Below are 22,485 nucleotides of genomic sequence, written 5' to 3' on the forward strand. Positions count from 1 at the left end.
GATCAACATGTGTGTTCTCACATTCACAAACAGACACATCCACACACACGGACATATTAGTATTCGCGAATCAAAGAGAGAGTGAAAATAGCTCAACTTTAATGAATTAACAACCCATAGATTGGCGGGGGGTTGTGTGCATGTGTGAGTTCCAGTGTGTGTGTGTGTGCTTGTGTGTAAAGGTCATATCTCTCATCTCAAAGTGAGCCTCAGTGAGAAGGGCTGAGTGGCAGCACTCATCAATATTAACTAATGCCCTTCCTTTTATCTACATCACAAAACCATGGAAACAAACACACGCGTGGGTTTCAGGGACTTCTTGAAGTGTACGTGTGCGTGAAGTGGAGTTAGACTGCACAGTTAGTTAGTTAGTTAGTTATTTGTTTATTTGTGAGAGGACTCTGCATATTAATAAACATACAATGTAAATATGCCAGATTTAGCTCCAAGGCTAATTTCCATCTGCAGTCCTGCTTTTCACACTAAAATAGAGACAAGACAAAGACAAAAACAGGAAACAAGAAAACAAAGCGTACAACATTCCATATCACTTAACCACATCACAAGATATACAACAAATTACCTGTTATGGTACGAATACCATACCGAAAAACCATATCAACACAATTTTGTCGCACAGTAGTTTCAGACATTAAAATGCATCTGATTGGCAAATAATGTTTTACCCTCCTATACAAGTATATATTTATTAAAGTGCATCTGGTACTAAATTAAAGTGCATTTATCCTAAACTGCTATTTTTAAAGTGCACAGAATAAAGTGCCAACTAATTTTAAGAATTACAGAATTACTACCAATTTATTTTTAGTATTGCATGTTAAATAAAACTACCCTTCATGTTTACAGTCCTGGTTATCTGTAAGCCATGTTTTTAGTTGTTTCTTAAAAGCTACATATGTTGAGTTTTCCCTTATGGCCAACGGAACTGTGTGCCATGTAGAGCAACCAAAGACTGATAGGACCTTCTGTGCAAATGCGGTTTTCCTAAACTGTACCTCACAGTCCCCCCTGGTGGCTGATCTTGTCATTGTCACCCTGTTTTTCTGTTTAATTAAGTTACCCAGGGGCGGTGGTGCCAGCCCGTTCAGAAATCTATAGATGAGACAGGTGCTTTTGAATGTTCTGAGATTCTCAAAGGTTAATAAGTAGTGCTTTTTTAAAATTGGGCAGTGATGGGAAGACTGGGGTTTCCGATCGTAGACCTTTACGGCTTTCTTGTATAATTGTTTAATTAGTTTAAGAGTGGTGACACCCGCAAACATCCAGGATGTAAAACAGTATTCGATATGGGATAAAATCATACAGTGCAGGTAGGCTTTTGCAGCTGCATTTGTAATAAAAGGTCTGATTTGCTTAATTCTGATTCTACTCCGTCCAAGAAGACAGCATGTTCATTTGAAGACATTGGTGGGTCAGTGGTATGACTTGTGTGTTTGTTATGGGCTTTGCATTTAGACATTTTGCTGTGAGACATTGGTGGTACAATATGACTTGTTCCTTTTTTGGAGAACTGCATGTGCACAGTTTGTTTCTCATTCAACGTTAAACAGCGTAGCCAGCCCTGCACCCTGGTTAATGCATTGGTTAGCTTATCTGCTGTTGACATAGCATCCTTTCCCTGAATGTAAATCACAGCATCATCAGCATACATCAAGACATTAATTTCCGGGCAGACATCTGGGAGATCATTAATGTACATGGAAAATAACAAAGGCCCCAGAATTGAGCCCTGTGGAACTTCAACAAGACTATCTCGATAGCAAGACTTAGCATCATCAACCCTAACACACTGCGTTCTACCTGACATATATGACTCAAACCATGAAACAGCATCAGCAGAAAGGTTCAAATGAGTGAGTTTGTTTAAGAGTACCTGATGGTTGACAGTATCAAACGCTTTCCTGAGATCCAAGAACACAGCTCCTACACAGGGGTTATTCTCCAATAACAATTTTACATTTTCAATGAAAAAACAGTTCGCCGTCTCAGTGGAGTGAAAATGGGTAACACTGAGGCCGTCTTCCAGGAAGTTGGAACCACTTTTTCATTGAGTGACTGGTTAACCAAGAGGGAGATAGGCTTTGCTAAGACATCCATATGAGTTTTAACAAAGTTGGTGTCGATACCATGAATATCCTTAGCTTTAGAATTGTTAAGGGCTGCAATTATCTTTTTTACCTCCATCTCAGTTATGTTTTCAAGCTGGAAAATAGGATGATTTTCATTGATCTCCCGAGGTTGAATGGTGGAGGGACTAAATAGCCTTGTGATGTCAGTTACACTATCTATAAAATAATCATTAAAAGTATTTGTCACCACAGCTGGATCCTTAACCACATCATTGTTTACTTCTAGTTCGAGCACTTTGCTCTCTTGTTTATTATACCTGCCTAGTAATTTGTTTAGAATTTACCATGTTTTTTTCCCATTGCCTTTAGTACTTTCTATGATGGAAACAAAGAAGTTTGCTTTGGCTTTTCTCATATTATGCACTACTTTGTTACGGGCATGGGTGAATTTCAACCTGTCTGTGGTAAGACCAGTTTTCAGGTATTGTTTAAGTAATGCATCTCTGTCCCTAAGTAGATTTATGCAGTTCTGGTCCAGCCATGGTAGATTTTTCTCTTTCTTTGCTCTGCGGCCTCCCTTGCTGGTGAACAAAAACATAACCTCTTTTAGTTTATTAGTTTATTACAGGAGTCACTGTTGGTTTCTATTTTTTCTGAGGATAATGCTTCCTCCCAGTTTATCCTAGACAAGGCTTCATTGAGGTGGGGCACCTGCGTCCTCGGTATGACATTTGTCTCAGCCACCGAGGAGGTAGGTGCCCCGTGCGACCGTGCTAGCCTCTGCTTAGTGAGCTTTCTAGAAAAGAAGATAATATTGTGGTCAGAAATACCATTTAAAAAGTTAGGAGTCTTGTTTATTCTATCTGGCCTGTTGGTAAACAGGAGATCTATTCTCGTTTGATAGTTTTTTGTTACTCTGGTCGGCTTCTCAAGTAGTTGCTCAAAATTATGTTTATCCATTGCTTCCTTGAGGTTTTTTCTTCCCTTTTTATCATCCCAGTCTATGTTAAAGTCACCTATGAGAACGATCTCTTTACTTTTGTCGCAGTGATTCAACATGTGTTTAAGTTGATCAAAGAAGTCAATGTTGGCAGACGGGTGTCGATACAGACAGATTAATATAAATTACATTTCTTTGGACAAAATAATTTCTACACCAACGCAATCAAACTTAATCTCTTTAGGCCATTCTAACTGTTTACAGGACAAGTTGTTCCTGACATAAATCAAAACTCCCCCACCTTTACCTTTTTCTCTATCTTTCCTAAACACCAGGGGCCTCATGTACAAAGACTTACGTGGATTTCCTACTGAAACATGGCGTACGCTCAAACCCAAATGCCCTCCAACGTCGGATGTACGAATCTGTGCGCAAGCATTAATCCAAGCACATTTCGTTTGTACATCCCAATCAACGTGGAATTGAGCGCACATGTCGGAGCACCCGACTCCTCCCTGTCCACGCCCCTACTTAAATACGCAAATCATATTTAAATGAGCCTTGCACCTGCGATTCCCCTCAGTGTACGTTCAGAAAATAAAGAAAAAAGAATGAATAAGACGGGAAAAAAGAAGAACTTCACGAAAAGCGAGATGTCGGTGCTACTTTCTGAAGTGAAGGCCCGCAAAAATGTGTTCTTTGGCACGCTGTCCTCCGGCATAAGCAGCAAACACAAGAGGAGTGGGTGGGAGAGCCTGAGGCTGTCAATGCTGTGGGGTCTGAGAAGCCTCACAAGCAGAGGGGAAGAAGAAGTGGTCCAACATTAAGGTGGATGTGAAGCGGAGAGTGGCTGCCCACCGCCGCAGTGTGGCCAAAACAGGCGGGTGGGGGGGGTGACCGACTGTGTGAACAGAGAGTCGGGGCAACAATGGGTGACACTGCTCTCTCATGGGGTGGTGGGAGTTCATGTGGGTGACTCTGATTACCCCCAAGCTAAATACCGATGTTTTTGTGTAACTCACAACAACGTGTTCATACAGTAACGTGCAGAAGTGTGCCGGGGAAAAGTCGAGGCTGATTAAGACATTTCACACTTTACGCACGGTATTAACATTTGCCCACAGAGACGATACGGGGCTTGTTAGAAAGATCTTAAACTGAAGTTTAACCAGCAAAAAACAGCAAGAAACTAACTTTAACCACCGACTAATATATATAATATAATAATGATGCTGTGAAGACGGGATAGAAATTGGGGGCGCACATACTCAATGCGGGTCACGAGGAATAATATTAGGGCAATTACAAGAATAAAGTTACTCACCAAGAAGCCAACCATCACGCACAGTGCCACCTTGTAAGTCTGTTCCCAACGATGCTGTTACTCACAATGTATGAATCGTGCGTTGAACCACGGCACCTCGCCACAATGTTGGTTAATTGTATTTACGCATCACATATGATCTGTACATGATCGAATGAAAATGTTCCCTGTTAACATACAAATTCATCATGTGATTGCGCTTTTATAGCAATGTGTGCGCAGTCGATAGCTCCAATTACAAAATCGGCTCTCGCTTCAAATTGAGCTTTAATGTTGGCCAGTTGGGAATTTGATATACGTGGCTGTGATGCGGATAATTCTGTCCCACGCGGGTGGCATGGCTCGGCTCAGGGTAGACTGGCACAGTCCCAATTGGTTGGCCAGCTCCCCCTGGAATGCCCCGGTTGCTATAGGAACCCCAGTGTGCACATCACCTATGAGCACAGGCAGCGCATGGCTCCTCGTTGTGTTGCGCTCCAACGCCAGCCGCAGTTCTGCGCACAGTTCAGGGAGGATTTCCCTCAAAACGGCTAATGAGTCAGTCGCCATCATGTGCCAGCTAATCCTCTCTGTTGTAGTGAACACACGCTCTCTTCGAATTGCACCATTTGCAAAGTCTTCTAATACTTTTAAAGCAGCCATTGTTTTTAATGGTATGCATTGCACCACTTTGCGCTGCTTTTATATCCACTCGTGTAAATGGAGACACATGGGTGTATTAATTGTTTATCAGTATTAATTGTTCATCTATCTCAAATGTGCACATCACTGTCTTTGTTTTCACATTTATTTATTATAACAGTTTCCCAACATCACCTTAGGTGTCGCCAAAGAATCAACAGCTGCAGAAACGTGCGTACGGCAGCCCTGAAGCTGCCGTGAGGCACCGCACATTTCCACGTTCTTTTCGTTCTTGATATATCTGATCGTTGACGTGAAAAGGTGCGTACGCCACTATTTTGTGCCAACGCACGCTTTGTACATGAGGCCCCTGGTAGTCTGGCATAGATATCAAGGCTTCTGCAGATGTTGGTTTTAACCAGGTTTCCGATATGCAGAAGCAGTCCAAATTTGAGTCATATAAAAGATGTTCTAGCTGCTCATGCTTGTTACCGATGCTCCTTGCATTCAAGTGGCCACAGAACAGTCTTGTGAGCCTTGTCCTTAAAACTGAATGCCCAAATAAACAGTGCTGCAGTAAAACTGCTTGACATGAAATAATTCACTTGTGGAAAAAGAAAAATATTGACTGAAAGTTTACTTCAAGTCCAAACATCGGTGTTGTGGCAAAAATAGGTGACACAGTTATGTGTCTGCCTCAGCGGCTAACGTGGCTGCTCAAGTTTAGATAAAGCCTTCACTCACACATCACAGCTTTTGGTCCCACATGACTTTTAACAGCAAATGAGTTATGAGTAAAAGTGATGACTGACAGAGGAGGCAATAAGGGAGACATAGAGAGAGTGACAATGGCAGGAAACATTGGAATTGAAGTGTAAACAAAGGATAAATTGCGACTACTACTGACAGAAAAAAAGGAAATGAGGAAGAAATAAAAGAAGGAGATGCAGGAAAATAAGAAACAGAGGAGCACTGTGTGCTTATGTCCAAGTACATGTACTCATGAATATAAGAAAGCAAGCACAAGAGGAAAGAAGAAAAAAGAGAAAACAAAAAATCTGCAAATGTAAATCCTTTGATTGGAACATGAAAACAACAGCAGCTAAGCTTGGAGAGTGAAGGAAAAGAAAAACACGTCACAATCAGTTACAGCAAACATGGCTCCATGCACCATAAACACTCCTGTGTTTTGCTAAGGCGATGCGTAACACTTAAAATCCACTGTTATCTCTCCTCATGCTTTTCATCTTCCAAATGCCAAAGTGAAAAGCAAACAGCAAAAAACAGACATTTTTTTCCGGTTTACATCACAGCTATCGTGCCCACTGGGGAAATAGAGGTCTTAATGAAACACATTAGACAGACGGAGGCCATTGAGGCTCTTACGGCGCGAGTGCATGCAAGTGTGTAGGTGTGGGTCAGTGTGTGTGTGTGTGTGTGTGTGTGTTAAACAGACACAGTCACAGCCTTTCATCCTGGCAGAGTCAGATTACCTGGAGGAAACACCGCCATTCACTGAGAGATACTGCATGGTCTAATAATATCATTCAGCCTTCATTACTATGGAGGCCTGAAAAAACGCACAAGAGAGCGCAGTGCTGAACCTGCAAATGACTGATGTTGTCTATCTGACCATAGCAAATGAATTCAAACGTTTTTTTTCTCATTGTTCCTTTCATATCATTTGGCTTTGCGCTGCAGTATGTTGTGGGAGGATTTAAGTCAGCTCAAGGGTTCTGTAGTCTGTAAAATCTGCATTAAGAATTTCTAACTGCGTCTTGCCTCGAGGAACCACACACCCAAAAAACAGAATTTCCTTAATATGAGTTTCATGGAGCTTTTGTATCAGCATGACCCCTTAAATCCCGATGCATTGTCACTTTTTTTTTTCACACAGTTGCTTCATCTATTGGCTTTGATTGCAAAGTATTACTCCCTTAGAGTTACACAAACAGCTGTAACCACTCGCAAAACATCTCAGGCACATTCAAACCCGAGGTCACTGTAATGTTTTCTCTGAAAAACAAAGTAAAGCCTCTAAAGGACAATGTTTGACATGTTATGATCACACAAATGTTCACAAAATCCCAGCTCCACAATAACCACTTACTATATTGATGATTACCATTTATATCATCATTATCATTATCATTTCTACTTCTGCATGGTAATTGTATTTATTTATATATCTATTATTATTTGACAATAATTATAGCTATTATTGGTGCTTTGAATTAATTTAGCCTTTGTTCATATGAAATATCCAATGTCTGAGCACGTGAATTTTTAGTAGTAAAAGGAGAAAGTAGTTTCTGGCATGTCAGCAAGATGAACAGCTTTCAAAAAACAACATTTATTAAAGAAGAAGGGTCATTACAACATGTTAGCCTGATGCCACAAAAGTGGTATTTATTGGCTGATAATGTTTAGGTCGGACTTTGGTCTTGGTAAGGTGTGTAGTTTCCTTTTGAAGAAAGGAAACAATCCATTCATTTTCTATACTTGCTTAATCCAATTTAGGGTTGCAGGGGGGCAGCCTATCCCAGCTGTCATTGGGCGAGAGGCAGGGTACACCCTGGAGACACACCCACACTCATTCCTAGGGTCAATTTAGAGTCACCAATTTACCTAACATGCACGTTTTTGGACAGTGGGAGGAAGCCGGAGAACCTAGAGTACGTGCAGCCCAGGAAACAACACATTTATTATAAATAACAAACAAACGCGCCTTATATCTAATGCTTAAATGTTATATCATTGTCCTTTACAGGGGCTGCATTGTAGTGTGATGGTTAGCACTGTCACCTCACACCATGAAGGTTCCAAGTTCAAATCACAGCTGGGGATTTCTGTGCATGCGTGGGTTGGCCCTGTAAAAAAATGGCAACCTGTCCAGGGTGTACCCCACTTCCTGTGGTGGTGGTGGTGGTTGCTTGGCATAACTAGATAGGCTTATTTTGTGTAATATATGGTTTTATTTTGGCCACTGATTCTTGATGCTTTTTGGGTGAGGGGTAGTTAATTGTTGTTTGAATAAATTTAGGTGAATAAACGTCTGCTTCTACAACCATAAAGAATTGTACAGAAGTAGTGCAGCCTAACTTATAAGCTTGTAATAAAAAAAAAAAAATAAAAAAAAAACGTCTTAATTTCTGAGGATGAAAACAACCTGTGATTCAAACACAAGCAGGACAAACAAGGGGATCATCAGATATGATTCACATGAAAATTGCTAAACATTTAGACTTCACTTGTGATCAAAGGAAAGTTAGAAGAATGTGGAAACTGATGTTGTAAGACACTGAACCACAAATGCTCAAAATGTTGTCAAAAGATGTAAATCTCATTTTTAATTAGGATGACGGGTACTTAACAGACTAAGACAGATGGTGAAAAACCTTGTTTTTTTTTTCTTTTTTCAAGCAAATAGCTTCAAGTGTCATTGCCCTTCTGCACCAGAAATACAATGAAAATATCATTGAACACTTAGAAAACTTCATGAACATTTACAGAATGGGGTTAATTAACACAGTTGACATGATGGATGTGAACCGCAAGATGTGGAGCTAATTTGCCACACCAAATGCTCACTGAGCTCCTCCTGCTTCATGCCAGTGTTGCTAAACAGGGGCCTGTACTACCAAGTAAGATCAGCGGCTTATCGAGGTAAGTTCAGGTTTAGCTCTGGATTTTCAGTATCACAAAGCTAGTCCTAAAAAAACAAAAAAAACAACCTGCTTCGGGGCAGGTTAGGTTTCGAGAAAAGACATCAACCCGCATACAAGGATCACCTCCCAACCAATCACTTCTCTTTGAAAATAAAAAGTAAAACAGACGTCTGTACGTTAACAGTGAGAGAGTCTCTGCCCACCTCTGACTGGCTGTTTGACTGTGTCAGCCAAAGGGAATGTTTTTTGTAGTCAGAAAAACAGGACCTGGAACTAACATATAAGAGTACTTTTTATAAAGCCTCTTTTTCTCATAAAATGTAAAAAAGAAAAAAAGGCTTTTTCTCTAACTTTATATCAGTGTGCAGTGTATCAAATTCGCAAAATTGCATCAGTTGACGTCTGTACCTTCATCTTCATATCCACATATATCTTATAAAATATATTTGAAATTTATTCAAAAACTTTAACACACTTTCTTCTTTTATCTGATATAATTATAGATTGTGATTGGTCAACTGATGTCAACTCCATCATTTTCACATGAACATGCGCACATCCCCAGTTGAATAACCTGGATTGACTTTTCGAAGTGATAACCAGCATCCTGGTACCGCTAAGCGAGATCTCCTTTGTTTGGGTCAGTTCAGTCAGTTCACTTAAAAATACCATGGATTAATTTAACCTGCTCTATAGTACAGGCCCATGGTCTCTTACAGTTTTGCTACGACCAAAACAGCCCGTTTGAATCCGAATGACCCCAATGCTCATATTGAATAGAAACAGCTGTGTTTCCGCTGCTGTTCCTCCTCAGAATTTAATTTCTTAACAGTCAGAGCATCACTTGGTAGACTTATGAACGCTGAATGCAATCTAGAAGACCTCGTGTAAAGAAGCTACCAGAAGAAGTATTTGTTTTCAAGCTGCTTACAGACATAAATATGTGTATACAACTAAAGCATCGTATGTGTTGATGTGTGCAAAATTAAAAACACTGGTTGAAAATAGGACTAGTCTAATTTAACCTGAAACCTAATGATCCCCACCTCTATCCTGCCACTTGCTGGCTCATGTATTATGACATTATAGAGGTACTGCATGTTGTTCTTCATTAATATTGTATCACTTTTCTAGTAACGACTGACTTCAACTCAGGGCTAAAGAGAAGCACAAAGATTTAAACCATTCAGTGTATTATTATCTTGTGACTAACAAAATAATGCCTGAGGGAACATACCTATGATGCTTAAATGAAACTAATACATTATTGCTGTTGTATTAGCAGCATATGGCATGTTGTTACCTGAATATCATTTACGTCAGAGTCATCCAGCACTTTCTTTCTCTTTCCAGGGTTTGCAGGTGCCATTTAACTCTGTTTTCCCCTGTGTAGCCATTGAGAAGACATATGACCATGGAAATGTTACCAATAAAGATGATGTCACGGTGTTGTTGTTGAATGTTTCAAATCACCTGCAAGACAACCGAGGCATTTAATAACAGAAATAAGCAGAGCGAAGGCACCGTTTTAGCGGATCCTGGAAATATAGAGACAAATTGGCAAGTCAGTGTGTATATGTGTAAGAAAGACAGAGAGTGGTAGTGAGACAGTGTAAAAAAAAATGTATTCAAGAGTGTGTGTGTGGCTAGGAGTCGCTGGGTTGAAGCCAGCTGCCCAAGGAATCTATTTAATCAAAGCTCCAAGCCTGGGTACACAGAGTGAGGGGGAAACACTGATGTACTCCTGGGCAAAGTGTGTTTACATGTGTGTTTCCACTAAGCTCATTGTGTATATGTGTGTTTAAATGGTCATCAATGCATCAACACACTCTCAATTAACATCTAAATCAGCACTGAACCAGTAATTTGCTTGTCAACATGGGAATATAGGCTTGTTTCCACTTGGAATCTATAATGAGACATGCTGGAAGCGTGCCTCTGAAAAACAACAGCTCCAGGAAATGTGGAGAAACAATGGCATCAACCAGACTTTGGCATCAGTGAAGTGATTGACCTGTTTTTGAAGCACCACTGAAACGTTAAGCTAGCTTGGGCACTTGAGAAGATCTGTAAAACTATCTACTACATTCTTCAGCTGACTCACCACAACATGAGATACATCTACTGTGATTGCAGGCTGTAGCACCCTTCATGGACTAAATCACATTTCTTCACAGTGTTTCATTTACTAGATGGCATAGAACCGAACTATTCCTTTACGGTGACAAAGATATTATTAATTATTATAATGTGCTTATGCTGTATTTTTGTTTAGTCACTAATCCAGAGCGGAGATCATAGCAGAGATGATTTGATTAGATTTTAATTAACGCATATGTAGAAGATACATACATTAGATAACAGCCAAAGAGCTTCATCCGTGCTCTTTAGTAGATTGCTTAATCCATTAGGAGAGAGAAAAAAAAAAATAAAAGAATAAAATAACCATACATGCATCTATCTAACCCAACCTTTTTTTGTAATTAAAAACATTTTTCAGTGGACATTATTTCATGTTAAGACTGAAAGGAAAAAAAAACAGCTAATGATTACATATTACTATTGATTTTTGGGGTGACAGCGTATTCTTTAGTAGTGATCCTCTGTAATTTAAACAGTGGTTGAGAGATATCAGCTCGGGCCTACTATCTTTCAAGTTTAGCATTTCTTCTGTCCATCCATCCATCTTCTGGAGGAGAAATATGGACGACTAGTTTCAATTCAAAACTTTGTGTATAAATACAGCAATATGTAGTTGATTGAGATTACGTTTATGAGAAAAATTGATGGCTCTGGTGAGCTCCCAGTCAACAGATTTAGTTGGATTAAAACGAATTCAGGTGTGGTGCTCTGTTGGTGCAGATCATTTAAAGAACGCTGTCTTGTAAACCTTAATGATAATGGTAAAAGGGAAAATAATGAAGTCCAAGGCCAAGTCCTTGAGCTACACCACAAGGAGATGGACAGATAAAAAAACAATTGATCTTTTTTTCATTTAGTGTTTTTTTTTTTAACACACTCTTGATGTGATTTTTGCCCACTTACAAAAAAAGTTAATGTGCATAATAGGAGATGGAACATTTAAGCCACTTGACTGCTCAGCTGTTTCCACTTTTCCACGTTTTCTTTCTGTTTTGCAACACTTCAAAAGCCTGCTTGAAGTTCAGTTTAATTTTGATTTCCATCATCAGTAAGTGCAGACCAAATACCTCTCGATACATTTGGTTAAACTTCAACAATGAAACATTTGCCTTTCAGATCATCTGGTTCCTATGCTTGGACACTTTAAGAAGAAGAATGGTAAGGTTTTGAGTATGAAGAGTTTCAATCTTTATTTTAAAAGTTTAATCAACAAAAGATGATGTCCACTCGAAGTGTGATAATAGAAATGTCTCTTTTCCACTTTTGTCATCGTGGCTCAGCTCAGTTTGTATATTCAACAAAAACCAACTTGTTCAACTCAGTCACTAATTACTCTGCATAAGCTGCCCTAAATTCTGAAAGAGGGAAACATCATAGCTGGCATCATGACAGTCTTTTATCAATCCAAGTGTAGTATTTGAATTGGTGATATGAGGACTTACAGAAAGGTTTTCACATTAATCAAGGTGTAGCCTAACTGCCATTGCAGCTGATAGATTTTCTCTTTTGCTCTTAACAACTGGAGGACAAAGCAATATGGACGCATCAAGGCGAATCAGACTCCATCAGCTTGACTCTGTCGGCTATAAAGATAATCAGGTGCAGCCTGCATATAAATGCAATCTACGGCAGTCAATAATACGTAAACTGTATCGATTTCTGAGTGATTCACCATAGGCACAATCTATATTAACTCATGATGAGAGATGAGGTTATGCACCACTGCAATAATCAACCGCTCAAGCCACACTAGCCCAAATCATCGTCATTATCTTTACATGATAAAGAATAGAAAAGAATAGAATAGAAGCACCCAAGAAGAATAAATGCATAGAAATAAAAGTTTCATCCCACATATCATGAATCACATTTACAGCTATGTCTGCCTGATATTGCTTACTGTCCCTATTATTAATTTCTATCAATCTTAATCACACTGTCTCAATGGACTTCTTCCACACTGTAGACAAAGCGTGTGCTCATGCATCTCAGTAGCGCATCAGTTTGTACATACACACAAACAAGTAGCAGCAAATTCTCAATACAACTTTGCACTGGCTTCCACTGAATGTGGACAAAATCTAGCCCTAACCTAACCAAAGTCTCACTTTTCGTCTCACACTAACCAGAACCCATGGGGAAGACATTTTACCTCATTAGGATGGGCTTTGGTCCCCATAAGGATTGCGTGTCCCTATAGAGGTCAGTGTTTACACCAGAAGAGGTCCCAATGCAGTAAAATTAACACATACACACAAACATTAACTGCAGTCCATGGTCTTACTAACTTTTATGGATTCATTTCTACAATATAACACTGTAAAACAGGGAAGCAGCAGTAAACCCCAGTGGAATATTGTGCTTCTCTGGGTGAGGCACATTAAAAATGACTCATATACATCTGCCCAGATGCAGCCAAAATAAGACTCAAATACACACTCACACAGTATCGATGTACTAAAAGAGACGCTGAAACAACAAAGAAAGATTGACAGCAGCAGAGAATACATGGATGTGTGACCCTGGTACAAGAAAATTAGTTGTATTCCTCTGTGGAAAGGGAAAACGATGGAGACCGGGGATTTTTATGATCCATTCACGCTCTCTGAATGCAAGAATAAAGAAGAACTGGCCAAGGTCAGACTCAGAATTCCCTATTCTAATTCGAAGCAATGCTCACCACCCGGAGCAAGAGTAAAGGATTAATTTAGAGATCCATTCACCACGCCTGAGCAGGGGGGAGAGACGGCAATATGTGACGAAGAAAAGAGTGTGACAGAGGAGAGGAAACAGGGATAGGAGAGAGGAAGAGATGTGGCAGGACAGGGAGGAAGTGGGGGCCAAAGTGTGTTGAGAAATAAGGGCTGGAGAGGAAAAGAGAAGTGGTTCTACTTGTTATGTGTAGCCTGCAGAGAGACGGAGCAGACAGTTCATGTAGAAGAGCTTAATTTTCAATGTGCCTATCTCTAAACCTGCAAGACAAAAAGGCAGAGATAGGCTCCAGTCAGGGAAAGTGGATGAGACAAACAGGGAAGAGAGGAAGATCAACAGCAATGAAGTTGATACCTGAGAAGAAATCATATCCTTAAATACACAAGAGATAAGAAAACATTCAGAAAATGCCCTGAAAGGATCAGGCTCTTCTACTGTGTACTTTTCTTATTGCCAGTACATCCCTCGAAGAGAAAACCAACAATTCATTAGTCCATCTCTCAAAACTGTCTGACTTCCCTGGAGTCTCAGACGCTCGAAGCCTGAAACCCATTCATTTCAACTGATGACATAAATCTTTCAAATTGTGTCATAAATATATAATTACATTTTTGAAATAGGCCACTTAATTTCCTCAAACAGACACTGCAGCTCTTAGCAAACTTAAGTCTAACAGGAAAAAAAAACTGTGCATTAATTAGGGAATATTTTCAGTCACTGATGAATGAGTTTTGCTGAAAACAAACTTTAGCGGCTGTTTTCATGGCAAGGGAGGAATCTGGCCTGTTAATAATAGTTCATAGTCAGCCAGAATAAATGTCGTCATGTCATATTTTTGAAAACCAGGGACACGCATTACTGAATATACATATATAAACCATTACATTTTACTAAACCACATGGTTTTGGTGACCTTAGAAGGAGGCTAAAATTTGTCCTGAAAAGAGAACCACTGTACACAATGCAAAATAAGGGGTAAAAAAACCCAAAGATGTCCAGGATGATGGTCCTACAACTTAATCCACCACTGTCCCTCCAACCTCGTCATGTGTTGATTTTTAAGCATGGAACCGATGCCTAAGGACACCTTGTATGTATTTCATATAAACAGAGATGGTGATATTATGCATATCCAAGGTTTGCCGACACTATTTACTTTGGCGAGTTGACTGTTACACTCAAAGTGTGAATTGTGATTAACTAAGGTTCAGTGATATTAATGAGATCCAAAGAATGACTCAATTGACTTCTCTGGCTTTTTATCTAACAGCACTTGGGAATTGGCACTTTTGGCTCAGAGTGAATTTCCTCATTTACGACTGGACAAACTGCCAAAAAACTTGATAAGCGAAATCATGTTGCTCTCAAGATAAATTGCATTATCTGAAGCAATCTCTTTGGCATGTTCTTTTTTTCAGTCTCTTATTAGCTTCAGAGCTGATGGAAACCCTAATAGGATTAGATCACTTTTAAAGGGATTTGTAAACTGTAACAATAATAATTAAAAAAAAAAGAGCTCTAACTTCATCCTGTAACTTGTGGTTTTATATTTAATTTACCACTAATTGCCTCTTCTACACTATCCAACACTGCCAAATATATATTCTTGATCATGTTGCACCAACACATGATTAAAGTTATAAAACATGCACTAAAATGTCCAAACTCAAGTCTCTATAGCTTTCCATTGCTGCCCTATTTTGTCAAGTAGGACGCAATCTTAAAAGCATCATTTGATGCATTCTTTTCCAAGATTTGACAAGTCTCGTTTTACACCTACGGGAACCTTGGGCTATCCGGTACAAGTGAAATGAAATTCTCAGGGTTTTAACAATGTTTGGCTGCACACAAATAAGCAGTTTTAACTGAACCACAAGTAGGTCATTAGGATTAGAGTGAAAATAGTAGAAACAGCAGTGAGGCTACAAAGGAAGAAGGGGGTCTCTGGTGCCCACTGCAATCTGCCTCCGTCAGTCAGGCCTCAGTGCATGAATACAGACTGCAAAACACTCGTGGTTTGCTTTATATTCTCAGAAATTATTGCGCCTTTACCCTTAGCACATGCATTTACTCGTTGCTAATAAATTCAAACACCTCCCGATCCAGTATAAGTAACCCACCTGGTGTGTTTCCATTGTGTACCTTCCCACTCACCCAGCTTACAGGAACAGATGCAGAATGTGATTATGCTTGTGGGTGAGAGGTGGTAGCTGGACTATTAATTTTCCAATCATTGTAGGCAGTTTTAAGTAATCTATTCATTCATCAGCGTCTATAATTTAAGAGGTAGAAGACAAACAATCTTGGAAATTGGATTACACAGTTTTGATTTATGATTGCATGTGACTTGCATGTGGACACAGAAATGTCTTCCCCTCTGGGTTATTAAATGTCTGATGCATTTTACTTGCGTGTAAAAGAATTTCAATCAAATGCCAGATGATGCTTAAGGCATTTCGGACACTGAGAAGCTTTTTTCTTTTTTTTTGATCCTGTGTAACACGTATTTAAGATATCGTGAAGAGGAGCACTGTTGCTGTATAAAACTATATTGATTTTGCTCATGCTGCCCAGTTAATAGCCCCAGTGGTCAATTTGTTAAAGCTTAATGAGATAAGGAGGTAAAACAGTACAACACAATCACTCGAAAATTTCCTTAAAGTAAGACAGATGAACCATAGGACGGTGTTAATGAGGGGCTGTGATATTATACACCTCTGAGAGAAATTCTACCTTTAAAATGCTCTCCACTATTCACACCTTCCAGAACACCTTCACACCCTCAATATTCTCTCTTTTAGCTTTAATTTTTAAACCGCCACACACTGTTCATTAACGATCTGCTCCACTACTTCAGTTTTTCTATTTTGTGCAAACACATCAAATAAACATATTCAGAAACTAAAAGGAACCTTCATCTCCTCTCATTCGTAGGTTTAACTATTTGGCAGATGAGCAGCAGAAAATCGTTCCTATCTCAAACAAAACGGGGGGAAAACCATGCGAGCCAGACACACCTCTAACTTTAATGTAGCACAATTCAAGTAGCACAAACCAGAGTGAATCCGCAAAAACCCAGCGACAAAACTTCTGCCAAATTCAAATACAAGCAGACAACTACCCTGAGAGCCAGAAGCAAAAGGCGTTTATCATTTTTTGTGAAATATTTCGGCAGTGAAGAACTACTTGCAGCCACTGACAGTATATAAAAGCTGTATGTTGCCACTGAAGTGGAGCCAATGAAGAGTGGAAGTACCTTAAAGTCCAAAGACACTGAGCATCAACTTGATGCTGGTTTCAGATACTGTCTCCATCTGAAGTTAAGTTTAACACAGAAGTGCACATAGAAATTTATGGTACCAGGCGCTTTGGTTTGATTTTGGCTTGTTGTGCACCTCTTGATTTTTGTGATCTGTCACATGCTGCACAAGTAGGTAGGCAGACATATAGAGGAGTGTGTGCAATCAGCTCTGTCTCAAAGCAGTTATTCCAAATGTAACAAAAGCATTAAACACTGCTTAGAAGTACACCACATAATTATATTTGCACACCATGAAAGTACATTTGTGTGTGCATTGGTATACACCTCCATTTTGTGATATTCCAGCAGTGTACCGATGTCATTTTCTCAGTTGCAACACCTACTGTTTAAGTCTGCGGCAAATCCAGGATCCTATATTTGGTAACAAAATGGCAACGACACTGTGTTGAGGTAACAGTTCACTCACGCAAACGACCTGTGTGTCAAGCATAATCTTGGGTTGTTAGAATTAGAAAAGGATCAACTTCTCTCTTGAGATACTCAATAGGTTATTCCCACACATCATTATGGTGTCATTAACTCATTTCGCTTCTTCTGATCAATATGCAGGTCAGGTAATTGTTATGTTTCCATCCAACTGGAATTTCTAAGTTAATTTGTTGTCGAATAAGTCATACACAATCTGAGAGACTAAGACTGACAGGCAGTTTCAGCAACAACTTCTTACGCAACGAAACGCAAATTGTCATGACAATTTGTTCAGTTTCCAGTTGGAAAGACAGAAGACATTAGTTGGAGGTAATTCTCTAGTCATACGATACAAAAGAGACAAATTATATCCACAGTAAAACAGTTTCAACACAATCAATTTTTGATATGAAATGCCTCTAATATGTAAGGTGGCACCAAGATGTCAGTGAGACTAAAGAGGAAAAAGAGGGGAACCATTATTAAGCTGTAGAAATCGTTGAATCAGACATTGAGGAGAAAATAACATCCAATATGTGTAGATTTTACATATGGTTACATTTTGCTGTAAAACTTCTTCTGAGTCCTGATTTTTTTTTTCTTTCTTTGTTCTTGTTCCATCCTTTTTTATGGTACAACTCAAAGAGAAAAGTATCAGTTATGAAATACACTAAACAAAGACAGTTAGGAGCAAAAGTAGGCTGTGTTTCATACTGCCGGAATGGGTCAAAACTGAGGATTCTCCAGTTCCCTATTCCCACGTTTCTAGCATGTTGCCCTGTTGGCAAAGGGCTGCCCACGTAGCCTTGTTAACACTAACTTGCCAGTACAAACATGACAGAGTCTCCCTCACAGGCTTTTAGGTCAAGTGGGAATGTGAAGGAATAGATCTCAACTCCCAGCGTAGAGATGGGGATGGTGAAAGATTAGCTGTCATCCTTCAAATGATCAGAGAGGACACACGTACCAAGTGTTCTCCTCTGTTCTGAACACAAAGGACCCATTTGAAACTCTGTTTGCAGCTGTCCTCAGACTAATTATAGTTGCATTAAGCTGCAATATTTTGTGAAAGGCGATATTACCTCAAAGCAGGTGAAAGGAATAACGTGACTAGTTTTGAATGATAAATTGAAGAAAAGAAGCAACAGTCTGGACTATAGCTATCTGCAAAAGTAATATTGCCCAGAAATGCCACGTGTTTTGTCCTTCGGTGTCCAAAATCAACATATCAGAAAACCGACAACTGTTGCACACAAGCCAGTTTCAAACAAAGTCCCCTCATCTGCTGTGCGTTACACAATAATGAAGTTGTAGTTTCATCACTTACATAACATGACTGCCTAATTAAAGAAACCTTTATCCAGCTGAATGGAAAGATTAGCTCGAGCCAATCAAAAGTAGAGAAGGAACAATAAAGAAAAATGTAGTGAAAAGGAGATATTGTTTCAGCCTCTCTCTCACACGAACACACACACACACTTACACGTACACATGTAAACACTTACATGCGTTGGTGACTGCAAAGCTGTTGGCGGTCTCTATGTTGTCAACATGTGGAACCAGGTTAAAGGGGGCTTCCGTAGCATTAGGGCTGGTGTTGTGAAGGAAGATAGCCAGTCGGAATCCCGTGTACTCCTGATCTGTATTCCTAATGAACAGTCCACCTAGAGAGAAGGACAAAGATGGAGAGGAGGGGAAGTGAGTTATTATGCGGTGGAGTGGGGGTTGAGTGGGAACGTGGTGAGAGATTGAGAGAGGCAGGGAGAAATGGGGAAAGAAAAGATGGATGAGGAGGCCAGAGAAAAACAGAGGAGGGGACAGAGAGAAGACGCCAGTGTCTTCATTAGCTTTGTCATAAAAGGTAATTTTCCTTTTGGCACCTCTTCACGCCTTGTCTTATGCACAGACATGAATACAAACACGCTTCTGAATGCTCACACTGTTCATTTCATTGATGAAATCTGAAGACGACAGAAAGGGAGAGGGGAAGAAAAGAGAAACAACTAAGCTGACAGGGGAGGCTAATGGGTCTGAGAGGACATGAAAGAAAAAGAGAGGCGGAAGACCAGATGAGAAAGTGTCATTTTAAAGGACAAGCAGGGCCCATTGAAAAGAGGCGGAGGGAGGCAATTGCAGAGTTTTTATGAGTTTGTAAAATGAAAACACCCTTCTCCCCTGTGAAACATTTAATGAAAAGGGAGGGAAGAGATTATTAGTCACACTAAAGTTGATACAGATGAAAAGAAACTAGAATAGCAAAGAAAAGCAAAACATGAAAATATGAGAGAAAGTGATGGATTGTTCATAATCTCAGCTTAAAATGAAGAAGGAAAAACAAAACTCATTTAGTGATCATGTTATCTACTCATGACAATCTCAAATAACATGTACTGGCCAGAGAGGGGCAGCCTCTATTACCAATCCCAGATAGGACACTGATACTGTAACTGTAATCGACCACCAGTAACTGCTAAAAACAAATGGGAGCTGGATTTGACTTGTTGATATAAAAAGAGAGAAAAAAATCAAACTAATGCAGGCATTAACGAAGGCAAAGTCTAATTGTAGCTTAGTAAAACCAGTAACAATGACAAGCCATTCTGAGGGTGAGTGATGAGTGTCGGAGGTGGGTCCGTCAGAGAAGATAAAATAACCCTTATCTATTGACCACATTTAGAGAGTATTGAAAAAGCTTCTGGGAAAGTTTCTCCCTCAAGATATGATTTAGCAAACATAAAGATAATCTGATCTGACTTCTATTTTATGTCTAACACGATTTTTGAAAGTTAATTACTATATATAGGACTTTTAACTCACTGATAAGCTTTCCAAACATCTGGGATGCCAACAAATCCTGCTTGCACACACGTTGCTTAACTGAGATATCAGGTGAGCACATGATGAATGAGCAGCCTTGTAGTGTCAAACCATGCACAAACCTTTGACTGCAAAAAGCTCAGATGTTCAATGTCAGGTGCAAAAATCAACACGCAAAACACATCTTATATGCAGGGGAGTTAAAAGACTGAATCTTGAAGCAACCAAGTTCGTTTCTCAATATCTGACGTTACACTGCAAATCTTTGAGGACAAGAGACTTAAACTGACATCTTACTGTTATGGTCATACTTTTCCTCAGTGTTAATTCAGTGGTATTTTGATATATAACTCAGTGGACCTTTTTTTCTCTCTCTCTATGATTGTGCAATGGCTCACTTCCTTTAGATTTTGCAAAAGTAGACTCAGTTCAGTTGAGTTGGATTACAGTGATAGACTGTAGAGCCTTCCCATCGCTCTGGGAGACAGATAAAAAGTAGGGTGGGAAGTTGGGTGATAGGGGAGGAGTTTGCAGGCAGAGCATTGTGAATGAACCTGTTGTCACTACACAACAGGGAATGTCGTCCATGTGTCAACATGTGTCTTATTCAGGCCAAAGGTTCCCTCAATTTTCCTTGTGTTTTGTATTTATAGCCAAATGACAAGTTAGACATCCAGAATATAAATACAGACCTTACAACTGTATTGTGTGGGGGTCGTGTGCAAAGCCCACTCGCTTTCATTAAAAGGAGAACTCCACCCAAAATTTAAGGTAAAGACTTTTGGTCTTATATTCGATTATCAAATGGAATTAATATTGTCATTATGAAAAGACGAGCAGGCACATTCACACACACTTGAGCTCCATGACGAATATAGATGTGTCCCAACATGACACGTTATTGCACCAGTTTCTCAAAGAAATGTCCGTTTCTGTTTCTCTCCTGCACACACATGTTGAATTACAACCGTCTGCTTCCACCGACGTTACACTGGTGCGCAGTGCAGAGACCAGCAGGTGAGTCCTCAAGTGAAGTGGAGGGCCACGGAGTGATCATGCATGTATCCAGTATGCCGGTGTAGCTACAGAAGATGGCATTTAGGAGGGAAGGACAGAGATCATGCTTAATACAGTGTGAATATGCATGCAAGCATGTTTACTCTGTGTATGTGTCCTTTAAAAGGCGTGAAGTCGCATGCGGAATACTTAAAACTGTGGGAATGCACAGCACCATGCACATTCACAAATGCATGTGCATAGTGTACATGCACACATACACGCCTAAACATCAGTACAAGTATGTGCGCGTACCAACTAGAGAATATTTAGCGCATTAAGTTTATTGGCAGCTGTGGGGAGACAGAGTCAAGGAGCCGAATCTCATTATAGGACCTCCCAGCTGCCCCCCCATCCCACGAGGAGTGATGCAGTGCATTCATTATCACACGCAAGCCCTCTTGAATGCGTGTGCGTGTGTACGAGAGAGAAAGAAACAGAAAAATGAGTCTGCATGCGTGTGTGTTCCCCTTGTACTGAACAAACCACTGATGATCCAGCTTGAGTTAACTTTATCTCTGCTCTGTTCGGAGGGCTGAAATAGGCTTACCGCGCACTAACACGGGCTAAATGGAAAAGGGCAGGTTGAGAGAAAGAAAGCGACAGAGAGAGAATGCTGCAGTGTCTAAACACAGAAGACTAGAAAGGAACAAAGCTCCCTGAAACATTCATGAACCCACAACAGCTTTTAATATGAACAAACAGAGTAAAAGGACAAACAGAGTGACAGGGTCTGTGCGCATTTACGAGCCATATGAGTCAAAACTGAGAAACAGAATATCTTGGTTTCTGAAAAAAAAAAAAAGGAAATGATGCACCGCTGAGAACACCCTTCTATGATTTTGTCTTCTTCTGTAACAATATTCTTCGATACATTTATTGTGTTCTACAGTGCTTCTTCTCGTGGTTACTCCCGCCCGCTAAAAGCACTCATATCCAGCGTATTTTGTCAGATCTGAGTGCCCGTGCGTAAAATCAGAAAGCCTCCAACTCACCTATCTGCACTGAGCTGGGGAAAGCCCCTGTCGCTAGCCCCCAAAGGGCGGAATACACCCAAAGAAAGTGCCAAGAAAAAATATTAATCCTCATTTTTTTCTTTTCCTTCAATCCTTTTAGAAACTGTTGAGAGACATCGAGAAAGGGGGGAAGATGCGCAAAAGAGAAAAGGCGTCAGAAGAAGATCAAAAATAAGAGGATGAGTTTTTTTTCTTCCTGCAAGTAGTATTCCTATTCCATGGTGGGTTCGTTCGTTTCTTCCCCTGCAGTGTCCGCTCTGGAGAAAACAGGGTGTCCGGTGCACATGTAAAGAGGAGTGGGGAAACTCGCTGGAACGATTGGCGAGCAGGGAGAACAGGCTGCATCGAAGAAGTGGACATGCGCGCCCC

General features: G+C 40.0%; 1 protein-coding gene across 5 annotated transcripts in view; it reads right to left on the reverse strand.

Annotated features, from left to right (window-relative positions):
* gria4a (glutamate receptor, ionotropic, AMPA 4a) overlaps positions 1-22,458 on the reverse strand; it is a 111,260-nt gene extending 88,802 nt beyond the window's left edge. For all 5 annotated transcript variants that reach the window (XM_075473590.1, XM_075473589.1, XM_075473592.1 and 2 more), the window contains exons 1-2: positions 22,096-22,458; positions 18,733-18,891 (exon numbers count right to left, since the gene is read on the reverse strand). In XM_075473590.1, the coding sequence (XP_075329705.1) occupies positions 18,733-18,891; positions 22,096-22,189 (253 nt within the window). In that variant the 5' untranslated portion in view covers positions 22,190-22,458. The remainder of the gene's footprint in view (positions 1-18,732; positions 18,892-22,095) is intronic.
* Positions 22,459-22,485: the final 27 nt, after the last annotated feature.

The sequence above is a fragment of the Odontesthes bonariensis genome, chromosome 9, assembly GCF_027942865.1.
Source record: "Odontesthes bonariensis isolate fOdoBon6 chromosome 9, fOdoBon6.hap1, whole genome shotgun sequence".
Taxonomy (NCBI): Eukaryota; Metazoa; Chordata; class Actinopteri; order Atheriniformes; family Atherinopsidae; genus Odontesthes; species Odontesthes bonariensis.